General features: G+C 41.1%; 1 protein-coding gene across 10 annotated transcripts in view; it reads right to left on the bottom strand.

The window, feature by feature from the left end:
- Positions 1-21394, bottom strand: part of CELF2 (CUGBP Elav-like family member 2) — a 450951-nt gene that overhangs the window by 78405 nt on the left and 351152 nt on the right. For all 10 annotated transcript variants that reach the window (XM_066182701.1, XM_066182695.1, XM_066182693.1 and 7 more), the window contains one exon: positions 20849-20931. In XM_066182701.1, coding sequence (XP_066038798.1) covers positions 20849-20931 — 83 coding nt within the window. The remainder of the gene's footprint in view (positions 1-20848; positions 20932-21394) is intronic.

The raw sequence follows: 21394 nt of genomic DNA, 5'->3' as shown, positions 1-21394 counted from the left end.
TCTACTGCTCTTTATGGATGTGTTTATGTGCCCCTAAGAGGAGATATTTTGAATAAAGCTTATTTTAACAATGTTAAAAAACTCTCACTTTTCAAACTGCCTGAACCAGAGAAGCCAACTTTAGACCAAATTCATGTGAAGAAGTTACTTTTGCAGCCCAAGGATGCAACACAAAGATCAGTGTTACCTGACAAACACGTTTACTGCATAACCAAAGTCATCCTCTACAGTCACACATCATTACCCCAAGTTCATTAACTCAGTAATCTGGTACATTCACAAAGCAAAAGACAAGACTTAACACGATGCTTCAAATGGGTTTTGACTCGATTAAAAAAGTTCCTGCTAAAAACTCATGGTCCAAATTCTCTTCACACCATCAAGCTGAATTTGGAAGTGATGCCATTGTGCTTAAGATTATATTGGTGCAAAACTAATAAAAGATCCAGCTCAGGCCCGGAGAGTTGAAACTGCAGAACACCCCCAGAAAAATGGATGTGGTACACAAACTTGGCTTCAGTGAAGGAGAAAGTGGAAAAATACCTCACTGACAGTTTCCTAACATGAGAGGGCTCATGTTGAAGCTTGTTTAACCCTGACCATCACCAATTGATACGTTAACAACCTTTAACACTAGATTCAATAAAACATGCCATTTATAACCTGAAATGGGTTTTACAGAGTCACTGGCTCGCATCTCATTATTAAACTCATTGCTGACCTCTAGAGACAACTGCCGTGACAATACATATTATAAGCTCTCCACCCATAAAATATTTAAAGGTAGGTGTAAAAAAGAAAAGAAAAGAAAAGAAAGACTCTCAAAGAAGTGTGTAGTGAATAAGAAAATTAAAGGGGCAGAGACAAAAGCTAAATAGATACTATCCTTTCACTCTACAATGAGCAAAAGAGAAAATAATCTGTATGTTTTGTATCTTTCTTGTATAACTGCAGGCTATAAAATAATACAATAGCTGTGCTTTCCTAGGGCCTCCAAAAGATTATAGATGATATAAAACTGTTTCAAATTAGATGCCACTCACTAGAATCATGTCATCTACCGAAATGAAGGATTTCCCATCTTATCAGAAAGCTGTTATTGTAGCTATACATCACTTATGGGTCTCAAGGTAAGTGATTTCTCAGTTTGTCAAGTTGTCACACAGAACAACAGGAAACATTTTCTTCTTTTCTTGGAGAAAGCTTTGCTTATGAAAATACAGTATTTATGAATGCACACTTACAATTAATAAAGAGACAAGAATAAGAAAAATAACCTCAGCAAGTAATTTATTAACTTGAGTATCATCTTGTGCTCAGCCCACACACAGTAATAGAGAACAACACAGCTCTCAGGCATTTTCTTTCTGAGCATGGGCAGCTTCCCCTGGCAAGCACTGTGCACGGGGATATCAAACGCAGGCTGGAGTATGGGCTGTGAGGAGCAACTTCTCCTCGTCAATATTGCAGAGAGTTGTACTGAACACACTTGTGCAGCAAGCAGGGCACGACCTGCCTCTCCTACAGGTGCTCTCTGCCCATTGGTCTCAAAACACACCATGCCACTGTTTTACAGCTGAGAGCAGGCAAATGCCTGGTGCCCAAGGTTGCCAGTGCCTTGTGGCAGTGCTGGCAGCAAAGTGGGGGTTTCACTGCTGCTTGTGCTATCACAGAGGCCACCCAAAGCCCGGGGCCAAGCACGTCACTGCCTCTCCTTGGGCACATCCCAAGCAGGGGGGCTGATGCACTCCATGGGAATCAAAAAGAGGCGAAGATACAGTTCTCAAACATGCAGCCCTAGAAATCCCCCTGAAATTAATGAGAAACTGGCTGCTGGCTATGTCCAGGGCAGCAGCAGGACCATGCCATGGCCTAAACTTACAATTGAATAGTTACATTCCCCCCCCCCCCCTTTTTCCTGAATACATCTTGCTGTATGTAAACATAACGTCATTAGAGAAAAAAACAGAGCAAAGCAACCCAAAGCACCTCAAAGGCATGCAACCTCTCCAGCTTTAGAGCCTCAAAGTCATCTTTTCAACAATGATAACAGTACCTATTTACATTCTTGTCAAAGCCATGTGACATCTGCATGGGAGAAAACAAGCCAGCTAAGAGTCTATTTCTGGCAAAAATATTGCAAGGAAATTAGATTAACCTGGGTGGAATTCTATCTGGGAATTTGGAGTCTGTCGTGGTGATTAAGTCATCATTTCTGTCAGATTACTCTAATCGGCTGTCAAATACGATTCCACAACCCCATCTGTAACTTGGCATCCTCGTTATTCAGTCGATGTTACCTTCTGTATACAAAACAAACACCAAACAAGGAGGTGTGTGCAGTCTAGCATTTAGCAGAGTCATTAGCTGTGATTACTATTGTGTGGTTGCACATCAGCTCATGGTTTGTTTTGTTTAGTCAGGGGATGCTTCAAATCAGGTGTAATCTTAAACCTGAGGTGTCAGGGGTGAACGGGTAAGAACTGTCTCCAGGCATGGACGAGCATGGGATTGGCACACTCCAAGTCACCACTGCATCAACAGCTACTGCTTAAATCACATTTAAGAGTTGTCAATATATTTGCTGGAAAGGCTCTTGGACACCTGCTTTCCAGGAATCTTCCAAAGAGAAATGGGCATTCAGATATTCTGGGTAGGCTAAAGACTTCCTGTGAGCAGCAATTTCTGTGAGTCAAGCAAGGTTTGTAGGAGGAGGCTGTTGGAAATTGAAATGGTCTGTATTGGATGCTTTAAGACGTTAAACATGAGTATGTTAGTCTTACACAGGACTTTGGTGATTAAAAGCAGGAGATGCCTTTCAGTGAGGGTGAAGGAGCTGATGGGCTCATTTTGCTGCAGCTGTGTTGAGTCTGCGAAATTTGGATACCCATCAGCAGCTCTGAAACTCTGGCCACCTAGACTGAAAAATTTGTTTTTTATGGTTCATCGCAAAAGCAACTTCATACATGATTACTACATCTATTAGCAGCTTTTATTGTCCATTCCTGCCACCATGGATGCATATGCCTTCCTCCTGTCATTCCTTGTGCCTTGAGGAAGGAAAACCACTTGGCACGAAAGGACTCTGAATGCACATAAGACCTGCCCCACCTTCACCCAGCTCAGCATGGCAGTCAAAGATCACCTCCTGAAAGTCCTCTAAAGTTAAGCAGAATGTGACTCTTCACCATCAGAGTTGAGGGATTGTGTGTGGAGAATATTATCCATGGCTCCTCACTCCTTACCACTCCTGTCATCATCTTTCTATAATCCTTTAAAGCCACAAGCAGACTTCTAGAGCTCTTAGCCCTTTTCAGAGCTGTCCCCTTCTTCCCTTCCCTGTCATCTGCCCTGGCTATAAGTTTCTAGCCGTGACCCAGTTCAGTTTGTCCCTTACCTGTCACCCTCAGAGACCACATCACCCTTACACACCACACAAAATGGAGCTAAATCTGCCCCCAAGCAAAGGGTAGATTTGAAGAACTCGGGTAACAACCAAACCAAACAAAAGGCAATAGGATTAAAGGATGACAGCTTGCATGTATCTTGTAATTTCTAGCACTTTGGGACCTGCTTCTTGCTAGCATTAATCACTGTTGAAGCCAAAGGGGACTTCCTTCATATTTTCTGCATCTCAGAACTGTAAAATGTCAAGAGAAAATGTGGGAGAGAGGAGAAGAGACATTGGACCTTAATTAAACTCTAATATTCTTTCTGGGTAAAGGATTATGAATTCTGCGACTTTCGGAATCAATAGGAAAAACAAAGAGGAAGGAAATAATAAAAGGAGCAGTGGAGACAGGCTAAGGGTTCAGATGAAAAGCACCTAAAGAAGTACCAGCATGAAAACCAGTGGGAAAAAATTATGTTCTTTGCCTAACTCTGGTCTGGAAATTAATTCAAAGCTTTCTCCAAGCTCCTGATCCAATTAGTGAGTGCAGTTTAATTAGACCAGTAGTCCAAGGAAAAAACAAGCCCAATCAGGTTTCTGAGAACCTCAACTGAGTCTGGAAGTCAGGAGGGAATGTATCAACCTACCAGAAGATTAGGGGAAGAAGAGGAAATACTCCATAAGCACCAGAGAATTAAATGATTTTCAGTGTCTTTAGAGACTATTGTTTTTCTGGACTATTATGTGCCGATACCTCTATACCCCCGCCCCACCTCTCATTTCAGCTTTTAGCTCCCCAGTTTTTCCATAGGATCTTTCAGAGGAGCTCTTGAACACTCATTTCTCACATCATTTCATTGCCAGTTGGTCTTGCTTTTTTAAACTCTTGTGACTCATAAGTAATATGAGTTTCCCAGAAGTGAAAGAGGTGTATTTTCCTATTGAAAAGAACTGTTTAGAATGACTCCTCTAGGGTCAAACTAACTTGAATTACGCAGCCAATATCTGGCTAGCACTTTGGGAACTTCTCTGGGAACTGGGGATAATCTCCAAGGCCAAATAAATACTAGTGAATAAAAGAGGCAAAGGACTGCTCTCTGGATCTTAAAATAAGCGGTGTTGCACAGCTTGCATTTACACAGCTATACTCCTCCTTCCACTCAAAACAGGATAACCTTGTCCATACTGTCCAGTGGGAACAGAATGAGTTCCCCCAAAATATGCCCACACACCAGGTAGGAAAGTACTAACCAGCACCATGCTCCTGCTGGCTTCACCAGCACAGGCAGAGCTTTGGATTCCCAGTATTGGTTGAAGTCATTCACCTTCATTTATTCATGGAGAAAAGGAGGACAAATGTGCATTTATCACTTAGACTCTCACAAATAAATGTAAAAGTTGCTGTAACTGCCTGAGTGATGGCATAGCTAGAAGATTGTTTGCTGTCATCCTTTCATAAATCCCAATTTAAGGGATTTAGGCTGTGTTAGGCATTCATACAATTTTAGTAGTGTAAGAATGTGATCTGTTACTTGGCCTCCAAGATTACTGTCAGACATATATACATGCTTTTTATGGAGAGAGAGAGAGGGAGAGGGAGGGAGGGAAGGAGGAAGAGAGAGAGGCAAAAGAAAATGAATATTGCTGGTGGGTGCCAAATATAGTTCATGCAGTAATGCATAACATCATTATTTTCTATTTAGAGCACAGAAACAAGCATATAGCTTGCTTAAAACAAGTTGTTTTACCGGAGAACACTAAAACCACTGAAATTCAATGGCTTTTGGAAGCTTTCCAACTCAGTCATTTGCAATCCACCACACTTACATTCTGTGGTTTAAATTCAAGTTAAATTAAACAATAGTTAGGGACACTAAAAATAATGTTGTGCTTTAAAATAATAATAAAATAACAATAACAATAACAATAACAATAACATTATTATTATTATTATTATTATTATTATTATTATTATCATCCCTTCCACAGTCACCCCCACATCCTGCTGCTCTTCCCATACATTTACTAATTAGGCTGTAGCACTCAATCTCTTTTAAATGTTTTACCCTCATATAGAAATTAAAAAATTGAGTATCTTAGAAGTGACCACTTCCTAGTGTACAAATAACTTCTGTTGCTAGTTTAGCAGTTCTCCTCCATTTATTTCATTCCTTAATTTCTTACCTCCCACACTAATAACTCCAGGACACAAGCAAAGTGGAGATAGAGGGGAGGTATGGCCAAAAATTGTCTCTTCAAAATCACATGGAAAGCAAAGTTATTAACTGTCTTTTCTTCAAACAAATGAGCCTTTACAGAACCTATTCAATCCTAAAAATAGACATTAAGTGGGACTCTATAACTTGTTGGGAATAATGCCTTGGGGATATTTCGCATCATCCATGCTTAAAAAGCAAACCCATTAGACATCTGAGCAAAACATCAGATATTATTTTAACAGCAAGAGTTATCCATCTCATTGGCATCGGCAATAACTTCTGTTGACATTTTGCCAATTGAAAGTTTGCATGTCAGTGGGGTGGGGCAGGGAGATAACTGAAGTCTCCCTGTGACATTAATTGGCTGGATTTTAACACCCACTGGAGGTGATTGCAGGGGGCAGAACCCGCTGCCCAGGTTTGTGAGCGGGACACGGAGCGCGGCGAGGCGGCGGCTTGCCCACAGCCATGCAGGGCATTCCAGGCAGTGCCATGCCAGGCATGACCTGGAATGATGATCCAGAGGGAGGGAGCCAGGCTGTCCGCACTGCACCAAGCCCGAGCTCCTCACGCTCTAATTGATTCCTCTCCTAACACCACCGTGAGGTACTCACCGCTGCTATCCCTCTGCAGCAGAAAGGAAGAAGATGGGAAAAAGGCACAGAGGCACCATGTGGTGCATCTGGAGTTATTCCACAACTGAAGCCAAGGCTATCAAGCCAAAATCTTGTCATTTTATTGTCAGGTGTAGGTAAGACATTATTTAGCAGGTGTACTCCACACAAGCAGGGTTATTTTTACAATGTTATTCCCTAGGTACACTATTTGAGAGGTGACATAAGAACCTAAAGCAGTGATCCAGGACTGCTGGAGGAACCAAATGCCTGCCAAGCTGTTGTGGCTTTGGGATGTCAGCTAATAACTAATGCAACCTCGTTGTGCATTGGGTGGATTTGCCTAGCATGACCTAAGATGCCAGGACTCAATTCCCAGCATGACACAAGCCTTCCAGTCAGGGTCCCACTGGACATGACTCAAGTGCTCTGAAGATGTATTTTCTTCCACCTCCTCAGTTGGGTGTTTTTTTCCAGAAGTCAACAGGAGATTAAGACTTTAAAGGAGTGCTTTCCCTTCAAATCTAGGAACACCCCCTCCTACCGTATTAGTATTTGGAAATCAGAGCCAGAGCAAAACCAAAACATGCTACCTATTAAGTCACCTTCTATGTAAAATCTTCCCATGGGAATGACAGAGAGGTCCCTCAACCATCTCAAAAGGAAAAGGCAGCAAAGCTGTGACTTGTTCTTTCTTGAGTGGTCTGCAAAGGCAGATTTCACATTTCTCCCAGAAAAAGATTTCACATTTCTCCCAGATTCCCCACTTAGGGAGCACCAACACCTGAGGGCATATTCAGGGAATTTTGCCCTTCTCAGAATCTGTGAAAGCTCAAGAGGACCCCATTTTGAAAAAGACCTTTCCTGCTGCCAAACAAAAATATTCAAGTAGCTCAGTGTGTGGTCACCATTCCAGGGTGCTAATGCTCAAGCCTGGTCAACAGGAAACCCTTCCCTTTCTACATAAATACCTCTGATTCCACATTAACTTCTAGGATAATTTTTAGAAATTTGTTAAGAAAACAAAGCAATCCTCTACCCTGTCCTTCTTCTTTCCCCAAAACTCAGTCTCAACCAAAAACAAAATACCTTTTCTTTCAGGCTGCCAATGATTGTGAAGAAATTTAGTTTAAATCATAGGTTTTTAAAAACATGCAATGGCTTTTGTAATGCAAAACAAAAGCTCGGTTCTGAGAGAGGCCAAAGCGACCAGGATATAAAATGCTTGTTTTGCAGGAGTTTTCATTCAAGATTTATGCTGTTCTTTGCTTGCTTGTTCTCCTCTGTGAACTATGCTCTGGGAAAACACCATGTGATTATGCTCATCAATATCCTCTACCTTTGCCAAGCTGGGATTCAGGAGACAACCCTTTAAAAGGAATGACTAGTGACAGCAACGTTTCAGAATGGCAAGAAAGCATAGTCAGGGGCTCCTCTGTTTCTTTCACAGTGTTATCTCATCTACACTTATCTTCTTAATTTTTTTCTTTCATTTGATAAGAGAGAAACCAGCTTCAGCCACTCCCCCAGTTTCACATCACAGATTTTTCTGTTCATTTGCTAAGTGGTTCTTCTGCCTGACTCTTTCTGCAGCATGGAAGGTCACCTTGATTCACGCTCTTGGGCTCCTCTTCTGACAGAAACTAGAGTCTATTATTTTGTACAAAACTCAAATTCCAGGCTATGGGATTTTTTTTTAATGTAAAGCTTTTTTAAAGTTCTGTTGGAAAACTCTCCTATTTGCATTACAATGCTCCAGCAAGAACATCTTATAGCTAAAAAGGGTGATTGAGGTAAGTCTAAAATAAGCCCCAAAAGCATCAAAATTATAAAATCTATTGAAATTCTACCTTTTAAATTAGAGCAAAGGGTACAATATATAGAAAAAGTTGGCCCTGATGATGTGGGGCCGCTGCCATTTTCACTTTTTTTTCACTTAGCAAAGGTACAGAGAAGTTCTGAGTCCAGAATACATGTCTGGATTCACAATTCCCTCCTCCCCAGAAGGCAGCCAGCAAATTCCTCCCTGTTACCAAATACAGACCAATCCAGATTTCTTCAAAGGTCAGACATGAACCCCAAACTACTTGTCAACATGCACGTCTCTAACTGTTACAGGGAATAGCCAAAGAATTCAGGTAGAAAAGAGGTTTTGAATGAGGATGTCAAAAATCCTCCTCTCCTGACTGAGATCGGCTGGGGTAAGTAGTGCAGTGTTATTGTTTAACCAGCAGAGCCAGAATATTTAATGCCAAATGAGGATATGGCTCATAAATTCTATTTAAGCTCTCCATGAGCTGAAGTTACAGGAATTTTCCACGACTATCCAGTATCAGCATCCAAACTCTCAGTGTTATGCCAATAGTCTGCACTGGCAAAATAATCTGGCTGTGGAGAGAAAATGAAAGAGATAGCTCGATATTCCATCCATCTCTGAAAACAGAACCAGACTGCCACAAGTCTCCAGCCACAAGCACACACAAACACACACTGTCCACACAAAAATATGAATCTCTAGTTGTGTACACATACAGTTACAAACACCAGTAAGAGTCACGTTGAGCAACCACGTTAGTTTTAACCACCCTTTGTACGAATTCATTCTCCTTAATTTTTTTAGCATCTCTGTAGCTAATGTACTCTGCCAGTGCTTTCTTTGGGATAAGAAAAGTGGTTTGTATTCAAAGTAAACAAACACTATACATTTATAATGCTAATCTTCAGGAATTATAATGCATTTGAATATTTCTGTCAATAAGTGTTTTGGAAAATGAAACAAACGAAAAATAAATGGACAACATTAGCAGAAACATATATTTTTGAAGAATGAGTCAGTTCCAGCTGGCTGTGGTGTTTGGACCAAGCTGTAATTAAGATTTCATTAGTAAAAGTGCTAGGAAGAGTAACACCAAAATCAACCTGCCTCCACCCATCTGCCAAGCTCTGAACCAGCATCTGATCCCAAGCATGAACCTTAATGCCTGTGTCCAGACACTGGGCCCCTTGATTCTCTTGGAAAAAAGCAACAACAAGCTTCATTCAGTGACTGTAAGCATCAGTATGTGAAAACTTGTCTTCTTTTACTTATTCTTTACTGCTACTGCACTCAATTAGAAATTTTCTCTGTCTGTATCCTGTGAGTAAAATTTTTATGTGCAACTTGCCTAAAGGTCAAAGAAATCTCTTTGCAGAGATGGCTTCAGGTGGAACAGCTGGAGGCCACAGAGAACTATCAGGAAGGTCCACTGATAAAACCAACCGAGCTGAAAACTTACATCATTCATCCTACCTGCTCCAAAGGTAGCATTTAGAGCTACTGGGAAGTCTTGAACTCCTGGTTTCTTGGCATATGCTACTTTTTCTGAGAGAGGCTAATGCAGCCTGAGGGCAGTTGCAGTGTCAGTGAAGCTATAGCAGAGGGCAAGGAAAGCACAGGGAAAGAGGAATGGGTGCAGAAAAGAAATTTTCCCCACATCACACCCTCTATTTTTGGCTCTCATGTCAACAGGGAGGAAGACAAGTAGCAGACAATGCGGGCTGTCAGCTATCAGGCCACTTTTAAACTGGTCTAAATCCATGTCATTCTTTGCAAAATGAACAGGGTCACAAGAGGCAAGGGACACGCCTGCCTGAGCAACCCCAGAGCCCTCCAGACACAAGTGTATAAGCACAGCACTTAGGCTGACTGTAGCTCTTACTTAGCAAGGTCTTTCCTTTTTGGTTAATCATATATTTTCGTACAAATAGGAGGATTCTATATTTACCCAGCATAGCAATTTCTTTCACTTCTTAGCAATCGGAGAAATGAGAGATGAAAAAATCCAGCAGCTCATCTCGAATGACTTAATGCCAATACAGGATTACTGCCTATCCCATATTTTCTAATACTTTCCTACCCCAAACACCCGTAAGGACTGGGATTTAACTTTGTATCCTTTAGAAGATTATTCTAATTGAACAGATACTGGGTATTTTTTCCTGATACTTGATCTAAGCTTTATTTTACCTCTTATGATGGTAAATCCTTGCTTCTGTGTACAACCAAAAATAATTCCCATTTGTCACTGGAATTTGGGCAGTACTTGGCCCTGGAGGAAATAAATGTCTTCATGGATGCTGCTGTGGATGCTGGGTGAGGTGCTCCCACAACAGCACTTATCCTCCTCTGTATTCTCTGCAATATTTGAAATGAATATACTGTATATTAACACAGCACATTTTCCTCTAAGGTATTGTCAGGAATTTGCCACAAAATAGCATTAGTTGCTGTCTAGTAGATACTTGTTCAAGTGATGGTCTAGAAAACAAACTCCCTTCAATCATTTGAGCCATTCACAGCTGAATGGAAATATAAAGGTGTCATATCCCTCACATCTCTGCACGAGGCTGCAATCCCTCTGAGTGATCCTGGCCGTGGTAAAGGAACACTGAGTGTTGTGTTTCATGGTGGAATTAGGAGCTTCACTTGTGGAGGTACCAGATTTTCAGTTCATAGGATCATAGAATGGTTTGGGTTGGAAGGGACCTTAGGGCTTATCTTGTTCCAACCTCCTGCCACGGGCAGGAGCACCTTCCACTACACCAGGCTGCTCAAAGTTCTGAGTTTAAAACTAATCTTATCCTCTGATTAGTGTCTTATTTTCCACAATCTTACTTTCTTCAACCCACAATCCTATGTTCTCTATCTTGAAATCAGTGATAAGACTCTATTCATACTGTCTTAGAGATTATTTCAGACTTCTAATTATTCCTTTCAGACACGAGCTTCCTTTTTAGTTTCTTTCTCTGCTTTTTCCCTGTGTTTCTCCTTCAGAAGAGAAAATTTTCACTCACTGCAACTTGTAAGGGTTCCAAGTGGGAATGGGTGAGCATTCCTAGGATGAATGATTGAGGCAGTGTATTAATGTGATTCCCTGACACATTGTAAATTCCATCTGCAAAGAAGCAAAGTTCCTTATTTTAAGCCCTGCTTGCATATCCGCCCAGTCCCGTTCCCCCCACGATGGCAGATAGACCATCTCTGAGTTACAACGGGGCGAGAGCTGGGATTGACTGCGGACTGCTTTAATGCCACTCTTAATGACAACTTGTGAAGATTAGGAAGTTGTCAGAATCAGATATCAGCAAAAGCTCCAGCTTGCTTTGTGAAGTCAGTCTGAATTAATTAATGGGTAGCTTTCCTTTGATATCACTTTGATATTTGGCTGCAGCTGGATAAAAATCAACCACAAAGGCAGCTACATTTTGTTTACCACTGCTTAAGACTCTGTTTAGCTCAATGTGATTTTTTTTTCTTTCGCAGTTTTTGCTTTTTTAACTTCCCTGGCACAAGGCAATAGATACAGGCTTTTGTTAATAAATAAGAGTTATGGTGGCATCTTTTTCAATGACTGTTTCTCTCTGCTCCTGCAGATAGCCAGGCTACTGTCTGGTAGAAAAGCCATTACTGATTTTATCTATGCTGAAGGAGAAAAGATGGACCATTCCAAAAGTGAGACAAATATTAACTTCCCCCTCTGTTAGTGCTTTTCCTGTTAAAAGGTTTTTGGCACTTTAATTGTAGAATCATAGAATCATAAAATCATAGAATAATTAAATCACAGAAAGCTTTGGGTTGGAGGAGACCTTAAGGACCACTTAGTTTCAACCTCCTGCCACGGGCAGGGACACCTTCCCCTAGACGAGGTCTGTCCAAGGCTAGTTCAACCTGGCCTTGAACACCTCCAGGGATGGGGCATGTACAACTTCTCTGGGCAACCAGTGCCAGTGCCTTCCCACCCTCCCAGTAAAGAATTTCTTCCTAATGTCTAATTGGATTCTACTCTCTTTCAGTTTAAACCCATTTCCTGTGACTTGTCAATAATATTTGCTCTCTGCTTTAGGGGGTGTTGACCTAAATGTAAGCTCTGCATCTACATGTCCTTCATGTCTTTCCAGGGTGGGAATTCACAGCCCCTTTGAGCATCTCTAAAGGTTTTGAATGTCTACCAAGACAATCAGATCCACACGTCTGTGACCCAGACTGGTGCTTGCACCCAAATGAATCCCCACGTAATTCTGGCAGCCCCAGTGGCCCTGCTGGCCAGAGGAGGAAGGATTTCTCTGCACAGCACAGGGGAAGAACAGACAAAAAAAGTGGCTCTTCCAACTGAGCTGATGAAGATGATAATTTCTTCCAGAGAATGAGCAAAAAATAAATTATCTCTCTGGGTCTGCGAAGAGTGTTTTTAATTAGGCAGAATATGATTGTCCAAAGTGTGTTATTAGAGCAGGAGACTCAATCAGGTCACCCAGTTTCTCCTGTTCTTTGTAGTATTATGGGGTTTTTGAGCACCACAGAGAAGACAGAACTCCTGTCTTATCATGTACAGTGTCCCATCCAGCAGCACAGTGAACCTGCCCAGTGTGATTCATTACCTGACGGAGACGGGGGATATCTGTCCAGGACTACCTCAGCTCCCTGCACCACCACAGGACTGCAAACCACAGTGAGCCAGCACTGCATCCCTTCAACACCAATGGGCCACAGAGCAGAGGTGTTTAAAGGAAGCAGCACAGCTCACAGGGTTGGACACAAAGGCAGAAGGATGCTGAATAAACATTTTCTCTGCTATAAACATGCCACGAGGCCCGGGCTCCTTGGTCATAACATAACTCAGATCCATGGGTGCCAAACACTGCTATCAAGGCAGGCAAATGGCATCCAAGGGCACCTCTAATGATGTTGCTTCCTGATGTTTGCAACTCTGTTTATGATTTGCCTTTCTAATTTCACTATTGTAGGAGTAGTCAGACAGCTAGGAAGGCTCCCTGAACTAGTTTTTCATTACGAAGACAATTTTAATAGCTCGTGTCGTGGTGCTAATGAGGCTGACTGAAGCACCTGTACTTTCAGTTCCAGATAACAGAAAACAGCTAACACCAGCAGGAGGATAAATAGTCTGTTTAAGAGAGTGCCGGGGCTATTATCCTTAGCTAAGCATCCCACCTAAATCTTGGTGAGCTTTGCAATACCCTGGAGTACTCCAGTGATGGCCTCTCGATTTTCTTCAGAGATTTCCAGCCAAAGTTTCTCCAAGTCAGTGATTTTTGGGTACCCAGCTCAAAAGTGATATCCTGTGAACTGATCCTCCGCCCTTGCTGAGTAAGATGTTCTAAGTTAGACAAAAAGCTCTGGAGGGATTTTGCAAAGTGATGACCTCAACTTTGGCCAGTTACGGAAACCAGAAGTAAATCCCGGTGCCACACCCCAGAATGGTTTGGCCTTTAGGGGACGAGCTTCACATTAGTGAATTTTTCCGAGGTCAAGACATTTTTATGCATTACTTACTTTCCATCCCAATATTATTATACTGCAAAGCTGTCCCAAAAAAAAAAAAAATTAAAAAAAAAAAAAAAATTCCTCAACTACTCCAGGACTTCTCTAAAAGGATATTGTGCATCTAACTCCTTTTGCTGGTGGGCCAATGTGCTCTTGCTTCCCAGCAGGAAAAGCAACAACCTGATATGGATGTTTGGGATCTAAACCAGCCCACTGATGCCCATGCCCTGTGCAGCTCTGCACCCTCCTGACACACCACAGGCCATCACCCCCCCAAGTAAGGCATGCCAAGATTTAGCCACTTTCTCTCAGTGCCTCAGCAATGGATCTTCCTGTACTTCCCTGTTCTTGGAAAGCTTCTTCCAAATGTTTGAAGCTTTTCCAAAGAACAAAATACTCACTAGAGCATGGACTCATATCCAGATATCCCAGTACTTGAGTCACTGCCCTCAGTACCAGGTCACCAAGTGCTGTTCCTTGCTTTCTCTCACTCCCACCAGAATCTGATACTTTCATACAGCTGGAGCATCTTCAAGAGGAGAAATGGTGACCCTAACCTTAACTAAGTCCAATGGTGAAGGCTCTGGTAGGTCAATCCAAGCTAAATCCTTTCAATAAACAAGGCAGAGAGGAATTGCATTCTCCTTGCAAGCCAGGAAATTATCCTAACAACGAGGCTCTGAATTTGGTGAAGGCAAATTTGACCCTCCCTCCCTCAAAGAGAAAAAGGGACAATATAATTATGAACTAAATGTTTTGCTCAATTTAGAGAAGTTATTTTCACTTGGTCAATATTCCCCCCTCTCTACACCTGCACAACACTCACCATTGTCCCATTAAGCTGCAAGTCCAGCTACTTACAGATATTTCACCGGGTTCCTAAGTCACTTTTTTCCATTTTATAATTCTCGGGCTGGTAATTCATTCTGTGTTTCACAGCAATGCTAGGTGCAAACCCAACATTTCTATTAAGGTATCTGAACTTAGTGCAAATATTTATTTTCACTGAAGTGGCAGAGTCAGTGCAACTTTTGTTTTTGAGGGGCAGAGGTAGAAGTGGTATTTTTGAATTAAAAAAAAAACCAACCACATGTCTTCTGAACTGGGCAAAGTGTATCATGAAGTGGGTTCCTTTGCATACTATTTTAAAGGAAGGAATGGGCTTTCTCAACATCATTCAATGTCTTACAGCTCACTTCCTTGGAACAGATGCTTCCTGGGAATTCTCCTCTCTCCCATCTGGTTATTTTTATCATTTAAGCAGTTCTATACTCTTTGGATCCTTCATTAAACAGCATTTGGCCACACTATATGGGTACTGAATTAGTTTAATTTGTCATCATAAATCAATCACTGAAAAGCCTTAACTAAGTTAATTGCTCCTTGAATTCCCTTTCTGTTTGTCAAAATCTCTCAGAGTCACTGATATATCATATTCAGGCTATTATTCAAATCACATTGGACGATTACCTTTTTATTACAGGTAATTTTTACATAATGTTCATATAGTACTGACAAACCATAAGGGTTAAAACAGAGAAGAGAACTAGGTATTAAAACACTACTCCAGAATTGAGAGTCTCAGGATAGTCATTAGAAAGGAGCTCACGATAAACCAGAACCAGAAATACATTTGGGTTTTTTTGCTTCTTGTCGGAAAAATGGTATTTTATCAGAAAGTGAATGAGGTCTCATAGTAAGTTGTCATGGGTGTCTGCATTTTAGATCAGATTATTTTGATTATTTTTTTTCATATTTTACCCCCTAAATGGACTTTGAGGTTTCCTTACAGCCAGTACACAACCTGTGGGTAAAGTTCTCTCTAAGCCAGTCCTGCTTCCTGATGATGTAAAAACTTTCAATAAAAACTGGTGATTCCTACAATGTAAAAATTAATTTTCTTTTCCTTGACAACATTTGGCTAAAAAGGAAGCCATGAGTATTTTACAAAAACAGTTCCTACAAACTCCACCTTGTTGTTAAAATATTAAGCTTTCTCAAAATGGTATTTCTTCCCTGCTAAACCCTTGATCAAATCAATTCATAGAGCTAATGTCCTAATTTCATGCCAGAACTTCAATACAAAAGGTTTGCTGCTACTTGGAATATGTATATCCTTGAAATAAGGACCACGTAACCATGATTCTGTTAAAAGCATGGGAGTGCAGAGTGTGGGCTGTTAATTATTTTTGTGATAACCTTAGGTAGGAGGATATATTAAAAAATGCACACAAAGACAACAAATGACTCTTACCATGTCCAATAAATCTAACTTCAAATACAGAACAAAGACTCCAAAGAGTTTTAGGCATAGATTTTACAAATGGATGTCCATTGATTTCTGACTTCAAATAGCTTCTGCATGACATTAAAGGTGCATTTATTCAGCTATTTGGCTCCAAGAATCCAACCAACATCTAGTGCTCTTGTGTTACCTATCTGCACTTAACCCTTGCCAGGAAATCCTTCCAGGTTCACTTGTCAGCAAAACAGAGCACATTCTGTTTTAAAATAAAGCATGTTAAAACTAAAACAAAGAACAAATGTCAGTGTCATGAAGGCAGTTAAAGCAGTCCCTGAATACAGCTCTTTGAGGTTTGCCCTCTATACAGAAGCCAATTTTCACTTAGCAGCAAATTAGAGCATGGGGGAACCAAGATTATTACATCTAAATGAAGGTACAGAATAAATTTAGATGGGTGGAATTTATTGGATTACTCTGTTTAGGGAATAGAAGTTAACTAGTCTCATCTTCATTAAGAATCTCATGGCTTCGTTAGAGGTGTTTAAGGCCTCAGTTCCACATCTCATCCCAAAGAAGCCCATTTCTAAGATCATTATTACATTCAAATTGAGGTTTTCCCTTTTCTCCCTTCTACCTTTTAAAACAAAATCCAAATGAACACTCCAAGAAAGCCTGACTCTAACCTGAATAATACAAACCACATCCCTATGAGCTATAAGGGTATCAGCAACCTGCTCTCATCATATATTTGAAAAGACACATCTGAAAATTCACGTTGTTCATTTGCAAGACATAAAAGCTACTTGTGATGCCAGCACCAAGTAAACAGAAGAGAACTGTCCCTGTTCTGTTGATCTGTATCATATATCATAACAATATGCCTGTATTTCTCAAACACTGCATATCTGCTTCTCTGCCTAGTAGCAATCATACATAACAAGTGATATCTAAATACATATTTTGGGAAAGATAAAAGCTCCAATATATGACAAGGAATATGATGACTAACAGAGAGATTATATTAATCATGAATAAAAAGATGATGTTTGATCCTACTTGGGCAGAAAGTTTTTAAAATTTATTTTAAAACATCTTTTAAATGAATTTCTATCCTCAGGAAAATGATTAAAACCAGAAAAGCCTTGAGATGTCAGCTGGTGACATGTTTTTCTTCTTTATCTTTCTTTTTTGTTGTTGTTGCTGTGAAAAAAAAAAAATCTGAGAGAATACAGCAAAGTGCATCATTAACTTCTTATTAATTTTATAATACAAAGGCAATTCAGTTAAAATAGTAGTGCTGCAACTTTAAATTACAGAACTAGCTTCGTATTTAATGAGAGATTTAGCACAGCGGGGTTTCTGTTAAATTAAGTTGTGCCTTCACATCACAGTGGGAAAACAGGTGTATATTGGTTTAGAATTATGGAAATGTTGACTAATTCCAAGGCTTGTAATCAAACAGCAAGGCACCCTGCAATATTTTCTTCCAAGATTCTGCATTAATCATTTATGTCTGGTCTTATTTTCTTCATGTCCACTAAAAGGGTGCAGCTCAAAGGAGCAGATCAAGCGCTGGTGTTTTCATGTCTCTGTTAAGGATGAAGTCCAGACAAAAATCACAGATAGAGACATAGCACTGCAGGCTTTGCTCAAAAACCTACTTAAATTAAACTCAACATGCAGCCTTGGAAGGGGGATAAATTTCACACTAAACCCCCACTTTTTTGGCTTCTGATCCAAAACCTGCTTACCAAGCTACATGGAACAAGTCTGCATTTAAAAAGTGGGGAGACTAAACCCAGAAATAATCTAGGCTCCATCAATAATGAACACAGAGCTATTCTCCTGCACACCTCAGCAGCAGTGCAGGTTACACCTGAGTGCAGGTAAAACACAGACGAGTTCCAACAGCCACAGCATCCCTGCAGCCCCCTGCTCCTGCCTCTGCCAGCTTTCCTTACCTTACACTAATAAATCACCTGCCTTTGCCTTGGATTTTCTGCCTGGGCTATTTAAGGATGCCTTATCTGATGCATTGGTGGTATTACAACAAAAGGGGAAGGCACAGAATCTTTTGTTTCCAGCAGACACCTTATTACTGAACCTCCTACTGACCGTACCTCGCTTACTGGAAAAGCAAGCTGACACTTGATGCCCAGATGAACCTGATCCAAATTCATCCCTTGTTGTAGCTCTGACAGAAGATTGCCTCCATTTGCACTGAGACTATTTCACAGACATAACTATCCACTACCAATTCCTGCTTGTTTGGTAAAAGCTGCTTAGCAGGCAAGAGGAACAATACAGAAATTGCTGAAATTCATGTAAGGAGAACCCTGCTAACATGAGGTGTTTACAGCACGTGTGCTACAACTTTAAAGAGTCCTTAAATGAAGTTATTTTGGGAATACACAGATGCAGCATAACAGCATCCCCATATATGCTGAATGTCAGCATACTGCACGTGCAAAATACAGAATCTGTTATATAATATATGCTGAATCATTCTGAAAGAGAACTAGTAGAAATGTATTCAAGTCGCTTCTCTTTCTTAGAGACTTCCCTTTAAAAAAGTAGGTATAACAAGTTATCTCATAGTAAAATCTAAACATCTCTAGCCATATCAGGAATATTTTTAAAGCCAAGGCCCCAGAGTCATGGGAATGAAATTTCCACATTTCCTTAAAAGAAAACTTTGTAACCTCACAGTCAGGACAGGAAAAAACAGCTTGGAAAGATAAAATTTAAACAACGAAGAGCTAGAGAGGGCTTTAGAAAAAAAAATTATATTTTTGAACCTTATTTTAAAACCATCAAAAGGTACACTAACATCTTTAACTGCTGCCTGCTTGTTAGCTGTGCAAAAGTCAGGGAGAAAATGATGCCCTGCTCAAGTAAGAGGCAATGTAGAGCTGAGCCAGCTTTGCCACCTCTATGTGGGGAAGTCAGAGAGGGAATCTGCCCCTACAAGTCACCTGCTGGGATAAATAAGATCTCTCAAAACACAGGAAGCAGCTTGGGGGACTCAGGGAAGAACAGAGAAAACTAAAAGCAGCTTAGGGAGCTGGGTTTGTTTAGCCTGCAGAAAAGGAGGCTTGGGGGGACCTTATCACTCTCTTCAGCTCCCTGACAGGAGGGTATAGCCAGGTGGGGGTCACGCTCTGTCCCTAGGCAACCAGTGACAGGATAAGAAGATGTGTCCTTGAGCTGCACCAGGGGAGGTTCAGGTTGGACATCAGAATGAACTTCTTCACTGAAAGGGTGGTCAAGCATTGGAATAGGCTGCCCAGGGAAGTGGTGGAGTCATCATCCTTAGAAGTGTTCAAAAAACACCTGGATGTGGCACTTGCTGCTGTGATTTAACTGACATAGTGGTTTTCGGTCAAAGGTTGTGCCCGATGATCTTGGAAGTCTTTTCCAACCCTTATGACTCTGTGATTGTATGATTCTAAACAGATCCCATCTACTTCTAAGGAGGGTGATTAGTAGATAATGTGGTGGAGCTTGAGGGATACTATCTGGGCAGGGACTGCTCCAGCAGCTTGGGATCACCTCCATCCTACCCAGCCAGCTTACACAGCTGTTTGACTCAAAGCATGATGGAGAGCAACTATTCAGTGAATTGGTTTAGGTGTAACACTGAAAGGTGTTAGAGAGCTCAGCATTTTCTGGCAGTGGGGACGGGAACAAACAACTGGGGTTGCAGAGCCAGAAGGTGCTGAGATTCAGCCTGAAATCCAAAGGTATATCAAAGGGAATTGTCCCTCAGAGTCTTCCTTTCTTTCTCAAGGATGGCACATCTATCCTTTCTACACTCTAAAGTGCTGAGAGCACTCCCACTGGGAGGCTTGTAAGGTCTTGATTCTGTCCCCTGCAAGGGCCAGTTGCTGGAAAACATCACTTGAAGTGCCACAGCTTTTCTCCTGTTTCCTGTGGCTGGCCTACCTTTGCAGACTTCCTACCACCATTCCCAGCATTTTCATTGCAAATGACAGAAGACTCCCATTTTACCTTCAGCAGGGCTCACAGGTAACTGTCCCGTGACCCTTCTACACTTCTCATTCCCATGTGAATGACACGAGGCGGCTTTCCTAATAGGAAATCACTTGTATAAAGTAAGCTGGCCAGATACAATTTTTCAAACACAGAGTGTCCAATTTCACACACAGCACATAGGAACTAAAGGAGATATTGGCCGTATAACCGTCAGTCCAGGCAATGCTCTATTTATTTACACAGTGTATTTATTTATTTTCATGTCTGTAACCAGACACTACAAACATATACTTGAACACTTCTTCTGCATCAGGAGGGAATATACCTCCATCCTTTATACTTTTTCTCTTCCATCCTCAAAGTATTCAGCAGAAAAAATGAAAATGGTGGTACAAGAAGATTTCAGCGTTAAGACATGCAATTACCAGCGATATACTTCTCTCTAGCCCTGTAATTTAAGTATAAAATACCATAGGAAAACACGAGGTACAGTTTGTACAACACAACCACAACTGTTCTGAATGCTGGTGCCAGTGGGAGCAGGTGGTGAGGAGAGGTGATGTCAGGGGACAGGATGACTCTGTGCAAGCTGCTACGTGGTACCACACTCCACAACACCCTGAGATGTGAATTCAGGTTGTTTAGAAACCATGTGGATTAAGGCTGCATTTAACAAAGTTTGGCTGTGTTTTGTCTTTTCCTCTTCTCTCCCTTTTCAAACATGAAGCCCCAGTGGTGCAGTGTTTGTCTGCCATATGTTATCTCTCCTCCCTCCCTCCCCTTTAAATAAACTTTAAAAAAAGATCCACATTGTACTTTGGCCACTGTTTTTAGTCAGCAGGAAGCAGTACACTTTCCAGCCAAGGGACTTTCTAGAGAACAGCAACTGCCTTTGGACATGATACCATTGCTACAGGACTGGCACCAACACAGGACAGACCATCAGCTTAGCCACCCTCCTTGCAGAGATCAAGGTCATTTGGGACACCAAGCGGCATCGAGAACAAAAGGGCTATTTTTCTGGCAATAAAATAATTAGGATGAAAAAGTAAATGTACTCACCCCAGGTAAAGTTTTAATATTGTGCAGTGCATTCTGTGCCTCAAGAGCAGCTTTTCTTGTATAAAATGTTACGAAACAACAACCTATAGAGAGAAATGAAAAGCTTTCAGAAATTAGTGAGTATGATTTGTGAGAGTACAATAGGGAGGGAGAAAAAAACAGTGGCTGAACAACACATTATGAAAGCTGGAAATGTGAATTATCCTGAGGCGCCTGAATGACATGAATAAAAGAAAGCTTGTATGGTTTAAAATAAGAAGTCCCCCCCTGTGCATTGCATCTATAGCACACCTGCATTGTTAGTGAACTGTAATCACTTAGAAATTGTTAACCAAAATCCAATTGGCTTTGTACATTGTAAATAAGGTTATATTTTTCTGAAGGCTCCCCATTATACTTTGAATATAAGCAACATGGCAGGCTCAAGCAGCAGGAATTCATTGTTACATCCCTAGCAGAAAATGAGGCTAAAGCAGAACCTTATTTAAAGGGCCTCATACAAAAGAGCTAAGGTTGGTTCCCCCATTTCTTTGAAACCAGGCAGGA

This window comes from Chamaea fasciata, unplaced genomic scaffold (genome assembly GCF_029207755.1).
Source record: "Chamaea fasciata isolate MVZ Bird 193981 ecotype frontalis unplaced genomic scaffold, bChaFas1.0.hap1 SCAF_5, whole genome shotgun sequence".
NCBI lineage: Eukaryota > Metazoa > Chordata > Aves > Passeriformes > Sylviidae > Chamaea > Chamaea fasciata.
This window is presented reverse-complemented; position numbering and strand designations above follow the sequence as displayed.